Source organism: Musa acuminata, chromosome BXJ3-10, assembly GCF_036884655.1.
Source record: "Musa acuminata AAA Group cultivar baxijiao chromosome BXJ3-10, Cavendish_Baxijiao_AAA, whole genome shotgun sequence".
Lineage (NCBI taxonomy): Eukaryota > Viridiplantae > Streptophyta > Magnoliopsida > Zingiberales > Musaceae > Musa > Musa acuminata.
This window is the reverse complement of record NC_088358.1, coordinates 31,331,838-31,340,405: the sequence shown is the minus strand read 5'-3', so window position 1 is coordinate 31,340,405 and position 8,568 is coordinate 31,331,838. Positions and strand designations below refer to the sequence as shown.

General features: G+C 36.5%; 1 protein-coding gene across 4 annotated transcripts; it reads right to left on the bottom strand.

Annotated features, from left to right (window-relative positions):
• Positions 1-987: 987 nt before the first annotated feature.
• LOC135651142 (glutamate--cysteine ligase A, chloroplastic-like) lies at positions 988-8,101 on the bottom strand. Of its 4 annotated transcripts, XM_065170984.1 has the most exons (17): positions 8,030-8,101; positions 7,519-7,870; positions 6,249-6,444; positions 5,915-6,022; positions 5,247-5,339; positions 4,204-4,287; positions 3,949-4,017; positions 3,803-3,873; positions 3,649-3,717; positions 3,401-3,494; positions 3,166-3,255; positions 2,995-3,075; positions 2,752-2,844; positions 2,422-2,502; positions 2,262-2,331; positions 1,424-1,513; positions 988-1,328 (listed from the first exon to the last, which is right to left on the bottom strand). In XM_065170984.1, exons 2-16 carry the CDS (start codon positions 7,848-7,850, stop codon positions 1,425-1,427), a joined length of 1,620 nt encoding a protein of 539 aa, XP_065027056.1. In that variant the 5' UTR covers positions 7,851-7,870; positions 8,030-8,101; the 3' UTR covers positions 988-1,328; position 1,424. The 4 variants fall into 4 exon arrangements, with proteins under 4 accessions (XP_065027056.1, XP_065027055.1, XP_065027057.1 ...); XM_065170983.1 differs by having other exon boundaries at positions 988-1,513; XM_065170985.1 differs by having other exon boundaries at positions 988-1,513; positions 6,249-6,399.
• Positions 8,102-8,568: the final 467 nt, after the last annotated feature.

Here is an 8,568-nt window from a genome sequence, read left to right as displayed (position 1 = left end):
GGTATGTGGATCTTATCTTTTTGAACTTGTGTTTGATGTCCTTTTTGAGTGGATAAATTTAAATTAGAGAGCTATTAATTTTTTTTTAGCAAAAAAAGGAAAAAAGAAAGAAGAGAACAAAGCTACTAATTTTCAAATAAAAGCAGGGAAAAAGATGGATGATGATGGCAGTGGGTGGGGTAATCAATCCCGTGGAAATGCCGCAACCATGAGCCTACTTTGTACTACACGGATCAGATCAAGAAAGGTGGATGTGGATGAACAAGATGCGAATTCCAGTCTCCTTTGGAGAGAAGTGGGGAAAGAACATGTGCAATGAGTAGAAATGCTCCATGCTTTTCTCATTAGGGCCGCGCCGCACACACGGATTCTTTCTTTTTTGTTCCGTGGCTCTGTGATTGATGATCCTTGGGAATGGATGAGAGGTATAAAGTCTTTTATGATATGAACCATTTTGTTCTTTTCTTGGGAACGAATGAGAGGCATGAAGTTAGTAGCCAAGTGTTGTGGAATGTGAAGAAGATCCATAGAAGAATTCATCTCAGCCGCCCTCGTGATATTATGGTGGCCGAAGGAAGGAAGGAACGAACGAAACACCTTTTGGCATCCGCCTCCATTCACGTGATATCAATATTCCGCCTCCATTCACATGATATCAATAAATTCTCATATTAATATCTAAATATTTTATGATAGGAAAAGAATTAACTCGATATGAACAACTTATATTAATATCTAAATATTTTATGATACCTGTAAAACCACACAGTATTCGCTTCATAAGCTGTCAGCATCTCCACAGGCATCCAACAACAGTAGGAGATTGCACATGGACAGACAAATCATCCTTCTTGACAGGAAAAAGGTATATTTCAATACAAGAAAAGCTGCTCGGTATCTACTCGTCTAATTGTTCTGTTTCAACAAGAACAGTAGTTCCTCTTGGACATTTCGGAGAGCATTTGAGAGATTATGTATGGCTGCATGTAATACAAAGTTGTAAACTTATGAGTAGCCTTGGTTCAATAATAGAATAAATACATCAAAACCGACCAAACCATGACTATAAGATTTCAGCCCTTAATCATCTATAATGATGGTCATCTATATCATGTGATCTCAAGTTTCCTGTGTACATGGAAAATCAGTGTTATTACCTTTGTATCATTGGGTAATCAAATGGAAAGCAGGGAAACTTCATCACAAAAGATGACCACAAAATCAAAGGTTTGTCGGAGTACAATTCTCTCTCCTACAACTGAAGCTCTGCCAAGCCATTTAACCAGGCAATGGCCGATCCTCGACATGTGGATGAAGTATGCACCAACCTGAGTATGACCATGATGGTCTCTGAAATTGTTCCAGGTTGAAATATTGGATCACGGTAGAACGTGAATGCACCTGATATCAAACTTACAGGTACCTCAATACAACAATTCCTGAAAAACTGGACCAACACTGCCTCCCCACTTCCCATTGTACAACTCCAGAAGTTTCTCAGCTGGAGTCACTCCTGTTATACGATTGATCGTGCACAATAAGTGAATAAGAAAATATTCATGAATACCACAGGTGCAGATGCTTAAACAAAACGGTTTGAAACGGTGGCATGTAACACTAACAGCAGTGTGCATTCACACGTGTCTCAACATGCTGAAGCGGTCTCATGGTTGCATGGATTATGACTAGGCCACATCACCCAGCATGAAAATGTCAATAAATTTTCTACATTCATCTTATTATAAACAACAAACAGGCAGTGGCTAGCATCTACGGCTTTTACTTATTGCTGAAATAGGTTATAAAATGAATATAATGCACCATTCCTTGTACTGAAACCAAAGAAATCTTTTTTCCTTCTGTTTTTCTGGAAAACTAATATTTCACAGTTTAAAATTTAAATCACTATGCCATATCTCACATCTTTCTTGCCTTAATTTTATCTAAAAGTAAAAAACATCACTGGCAAGGTCACCTTTCACTACATATGTACAATGGAATTGGATTTTGTCTTTTTATTTGTGGCAACTTGATTTTGCATTGACAGACAATTATTACCTTCAGTAATGTTCAATCATTAGGTAATTTAAAAAATGTTTTTTTTTCAATCATTCTTAGTGGGAACAGATGAAATGATACTTAACATATGTGCATGCAAGGATTCACAAATTGCTTATCCAGTTCAATCTGTATCATATTCTGAATTAGAGTCAATAGAATAATGCATTAATGAGTAATAGACAATTTGCAAAAAATGATACCTGTTTGGACTGTCTCAGTGACTTCTTTTAAGAACCCAGCTTCTTTATATCCTCTTCTCTCCAGTCCATCCTGCAACATCAGAAAGAATGATTGGTAAACTTCATAGCCTCATAATGAGTGTATTTCCATGCATCCAGTACTACTGAATAATGACGTAACTTTAGCTAACTTCAGAACATCTTCAGCAACATGTCTTAACAGGCCACCCCGGAACGGTGTCTTTAATCCAGTCACAGGGACCTGTTCATTTCACGGTTATCATAAAATTCTCTCATAACAATAGACTGTATCATGCATAAGATGATTCCTTGTGCAGAATGTAATAAGAACCTACATTTGGCATACATTGATATTTAGCATCCTGAAAACCATAAAGTCATCTACTAATCAAAAAATTTAGAGACTGGGAGTTAAGTAGAAATTCTAACAATAATTAACTTGCAGCAGACTTCATCTAGTAAATGGTAATATTGTAGGATAATTAAGTACCTTCTTGCGTAGCATCTCTCTTTCTTCTCTTGTCCAATGAGAGATCATTTCTGAAACATTCTGTAAAGAAACCTCATCATACAATAAGCCTACCTGCAAATAAGACAGACAATCAGATCCACTAACAATGAAAAGAAGTAACAAGGTAATCGATAGAATTCATGTTAAGGATCCAGAATAGTCAGCACATCACATATTCAAAAAATATGGACTATCTTAGAAATACATGTAGAATACTGATACCCAAAATGCTGGCAAAGCACATAGCCTCCTCCAAGGACCACCATCAGCACCCCTCATTTCCAGGTACCTTTTTAATCTGACCTGTACAGAAGTGTAAATAACTACTATTTAATATTCGTTCAGGCGAGTTTACACATTCAACCACAATGAAATCACTAATGGCATAGATACCTCAGGGAATATGGTTGTTAGATGATTCTCCCAATCATTCAGAGTTGGAAGCTCCCCAGGAAGTGAAGGAAGTTTTCCTCGCATAAAATCCTGCAGATGTGCATGTAATCATTGGTTCTCAAACAGAAAGTTCAAAACCATAAGCTAGAAAACATTTAATCCTGCATCTGAACTTCAAAAGTTGTCTACTAAAGATATGAAAATCAAATATAAAAGAACAAGTGTGGAAGGAAACCCTGAAGGACATTCCAGTACAATCGATATACGTCTTTTTTCGGTAGACAAAGTACATAGGAACATCAAGAGCATACTCCACATATTGCTCAAATCTGGAAAAAAAATAGACACATACAAGATGGTTACAGTAGTCAAAGTCAAGCACATATTCAATTCAATAAGAAAATCATAATTTAAAAAACATTTTCCAATAACCATGACATTGAGTTATTTTGTCATAGAAGCTAAACGCCAACATTCTCGTACCCAAAAGAATCATCAAATACAAAAGGCAACATTCCCGCACGATTATTGTCAGTGTCAGTCCATATGTGGCTGCAATGCAGAAATAAATGACAATTAATGTCATTGCCAAATAGTAAAAAATATAAAGCAGGAAACAGATGATGTTGAGAGAAACCTTCTCATGCTCAGAAAACCATTTGGCTTTCCTTCAGTGAAAGGCGAATTTGCAAATATTGCTGTTGCAATCTGGTTCAGGAATCAGTCAGTAGCTGAAGAGCCAACTAGCAGAAAAATTTTACATGGCAGAAAATTAGTACCCACAGGCTGCAAAGCAAGACCAGCACGAAATTTCTTAATCATATCTGATTCAGAACTGAAGTCAAGATTAACCTGTAAGTAAAAATTTGTGTCAGTGTCTCACAGTTCTCAATGGTAATCTGGCATGTAATCTCTATTCTAACCTCTGCAAGTACATTTTGGTGTTCAGCACATGAAGAAAGAAAGTTTTATAATGTGGAAGTTTCGATAGACAAGGAAGAGCTGTAGTCTAGTTCAAACAAAAAATTGCAACTTCACCTGAACTGTACAAGTCCGAAACATCATATCAAGTCCAAGAGAACCAACTTTAGGCATGTAGTTCCTCATAATCTCATATCTTCCCTGTGAAAAGCATTATCTTAGAAAGCCTATTAACTTAAAGAACCTAAGAAACTAACTGAAGAATATCCATGAACATGTTTTGAGAAGCATATTATCCCATGCCAAGATTGCTAATTATAAAAAATGGAAACCTGGATATTACAGTCAAATGAGAAGTAGTAACTGTAAGGCTTTCAATCTAGGGAAAATATAAATGCAAAACAACAGAAAAAAAATAAAAGTATATTAGAAGAAAATAAATGAGGACAACAATCATTCATTATAAATATTGGAAGTTTATCGATATGTTAAAAGAGTATGAAATTAGAACCAATATCTCAAATACCAGTCTGGTGCCGGCTTTGACAACCAATGAACCTGGTACAGTACTAATATAGAAGGCAGTATACCAACCTCTACTGCCTGATATCACCAAAAAAAAAAGATTAAATACTGACTAGCATCGAACCTAGACCTATATTTAAAAATTAAAACCTTGATTAAGACAATTATTTACTAACAGTACATGAGTTGATTTCATTATTAAACTTATGATACTATCTTTAAACAAGGTTAATAATATCCAAGATTTACTTATCATACTAAACATATCCCAAAACTTTAATGTTCACATAGAAAATAGAAGGAAACATGAAGCCATAACAGTATTAAATCATAGAAACACAAAAGTGATATTGTACTGGAATGCCAACAGTTTTCCAACATTATCAAATTGTATGGGAATGTTAGCATGGTAACATACAAATTATAAGGAAATGCCAACAGTTTTCCAAAATTATCAATTTGTATAGAGTTTACTGCATACATAGAGCATTAACAAACTAGAGAGTAACCAAAAAACAGTGGCATGGCTAAAATATTAGAGCCTGACTTGAGCAATTGGAACCAAGATGCATACACCTGCTAGCTGGCAGTCTCTTCTAATAAACATTTCACATAAACCAAGAGAAAACAGATACCTTTGGCATTACAGGAATGTCAGTCAACCTCCATTTGGGATGAAAACCAATGCCTAAAAATCCAAGACCCAATTCCTCTGCCACTGCTTTTACCTATTTAACATCAACAAACCAAACTAAGATACAAAAAACACATAAACCATGTGTTGAATTTAATCATAGTTATTCCCATTCTTAAGATGAGCAAACAGAGCTTGTGAGACATGAATGATAAAATTTTGAGGTTTAAATTTAGTTCAACGACACCTGTGCATACTTCAAAAAAATATTTAGTGGATGATACTTTGAGTATGCTATCAACAAGGGTGATGAATCGACACTAGAGCTTGATGTTAATAGATGAGGTTACTTCTAGGAAAATTGCCAGATGCCCTTCAAATTGGATTATTCTGGAATTGGCCCTTCAAATGTCAAAATGAGTTCATGTCCTAAAATAATCATGAATAACCTTTTTCAAGAATATATACGAAAATTGACAGATCAATTCATTGTAGTTCTTTAATTTTAGATGGATATTTGACTCTTTGAACACCTCGAAGAGATACATCTGATAATTTCAACATTTGCAGAAACAAAAATTAAGTTATCTTTTGTTTCTAGCACCTTTATAAAGATATTTATACAAAATAACACTAGATAAGAAGCAAATAATATCATTACATACAAACCTGATAAAGGTGTGAATTAACCTCAGCACAAGTTTGATGCAGTGTTTCAAGTGGTGCACCACTAAGCTCAAATTGACCACCAGGCTCCAATGAAATGCTTTGCTTTCCCTGCACAATAAGCCAAGACCTTCCATTTAACATGTTTAAGAAAATACAAGGTGGAGCACCATATTATACAATAGCCAAATCTTTGCAGTTGAAACAAGGCAAATGACAGGGTACTATAAGAACAATTGTCATTGCTGCAATGAGTCAGATGATTGGATGCAGAGACAACAAGGTTACCGTTGGTAACACGGTCTTTCTTGATGTAAACAAAGAATCATTTTTTTACCTGCTTGAGACCAATAATATAATCACCTTCCATAATTTTATCCCAATCAAATCTCTCTGCTAAACCATTGAGCAAGTCTGCGATCTGTTCATACTTCATTGGGCGTAAACTTCCAACCTCAAAACCAAACTTTTCATGTTCAGTGCCAATTCTGTTACAACAAAAGTGCTCCTCTGTCAACAAAAGTTCCCAGCTACTGAAAATAAAAATAACAATTTCAAAAAAAGAATGTGCTCCTCTGTCAACAAAAGGGATGCAGCAGTCACAACTATATGACCAATATGAACAACATAATACCTTGAACATCAACTATGAACAACACAATCATAAACCAAAGATATTATAGCAAAAGATCAAATTCATAATCAAGAAGCTCTAAAGTTAACAAAAAAAGGAGTTCTTACTCAGAGTGGCTCATCAGAACTTTAAATTTAGCAGCAGACACAGAACTAAAACAAACTAACAAGAATTATAAAGAAATGCTTATTTTCCCCTCTTCTTTATCATTAAATAGGATAACACACGATCAAAATATTTGAGACCCATTAGCAAAAAGAAGCCAGATGGAAGTATCTTTGACCATTCTCATGCACCACATAAAAAACATGCTTCTGGCACTCTGAACAGTGCAATATATAATTCTCTATGCTCCATACCAATGTGCTCCATATACTCAAAACATACAACTATAATGGAAATTCTCAAGTACGACGACAAGTTTTTTGGGTAAATTAATTTTACCCTGCAATTTCCACATAAAAGTTTTAGCTTAGACACTGTGTTTTGGTAAAGTTGTTATACCAAGCAATTTTTTACGGTGAAAAAAAAGAATGGGATTTATAATACTTGATCCTCCATAAACAGTTAGGTTAAGTAAGTTTGACCCAAGCAACAGAACATATAATTAAGAGAGTGTCCAGATCACGTACAGATAATTAAGAATTCATTGGTAGAGTGCATCATAATCAAGTTACAAATCAGTAATAGTTCATTTGTAGAGAGCATCGCATAGAACATATTATAAACACTACGAATCTGGACATAACCCAAGCTTTCAGCACGAGAATTACCAGGTGAAATTTTAATAAGAAAAATTGTGCAAACAGATCATCACAGAAGAAAACCAAAATCTCATTTGCAAATATCCCGACGAGGCTACGCATCTCAAACGCACTATCAGCAGCAGTATGTCTGATCTATAACTGAGAAAAAAGCTAAAAATTAAGCAGGGAAAACCAGAGATTTCAGTAACAGAAGCTGAGGAACATACCTCCACATCTCCTTCGGCTTACAACCAGAATTGAGGTAACCAACAAGGTCCTCTTTCATCAACGGCTCCGTGACAACCACCCCGTCGTCGGTAGGAGGGCTCGCAGCGACAACCATCCTCTTCGCTCTTCTGGACCCGCGGGCGTTCCAACACAACCCTCGCGACTTCCTCGCCCCATTCGGCACAAGAAACCCCAACCCGTCCGAATTTCCCAACGCTCTAAACCTAACCTCTCTCTTCCTCCGCGCACCACTACACTCCGTCACAGAATTCGCACAAGGGATTCCCGGACAAGGAACCCGATTGAGATGCAAATCGGAGATGGTTGCCATAACCTCCAGCCTACAAGTTCCTAAAAACCAAAAAAAGAAGAAGAATATTTACACAAGCGGCGACGTTTGACCTTCGTAAGAAGATCCGAAAGAGAGAATTTTAGAAAAGCATAGCCCTGCTCCGAATCGAACACAACGACCAGAAGGGAAATAGAACTCCAGGAAGACGAAGCAGTCACCTGCGATCCTGATTCAGAGATCGCGAGCGCGTCGGACGACCAGAAGGGAAATGGAACTCCAGAACGACGACGACGACCGGCGTGGCGATTTAAATAGGGCGACGGAGGGGCCCCAGGTGGGCCCCGCGCGCTGGTGACGCGTAGCCAGGGGCTGTTGGAAGGCTAAATGCCCGCACGATCCGCTGCGGCGCTCCCGCTACGGCGTCCCGAGCGAGGGCGAATCGTCAGGCGCCACGTCCTCAATTTGAAATTTCCTCCCCTTTAATTACGTTTTTTTTTTCCTATAAAATGAATTACACAAAAAATAATTGTTTTTATATGACATTCTCCTCAACCCAAACAAAACATTCGCAATAATAATAATAATAATAATACATGACACATTACGTTCATAGAATAATAATTGAATTAACGAAGTGACCTTCATTAAATGAATTATTATTTTATGAATTATCTTCCTTACATTAAGTCATTAAATTGATTTTTTTGTTCTTCGAAAAAGAAATATTCTAATGCGAGAGAATCATTCAAATTCTAAT

Excerpts from the sequence above, each read along its gene's own strand:
- LOC135651142 (XM_065170983.1), bottom strand. The coding sequence starts at position 7,850 with ATGGCAACCATCTCCGATTTGCATCTCAATCGGGTTCCTTGTCCGGGA. Across the intron at positions 6,023-6,248 it reads ATATTATTGGTCTCAAGCAG|GGAAAGCAAAGCATTTCATT; the intron begins GTAAAAAAATGA and ends CTTATTGTGCAG. Across the intron at positions 3,256-3,400 it reads GTACTGGAATGTCCTTCAGG|GATTTTATGCGAGGAAAACT; the intron begins GTTTCCTTCCAC and ends GCACATCTGCAG.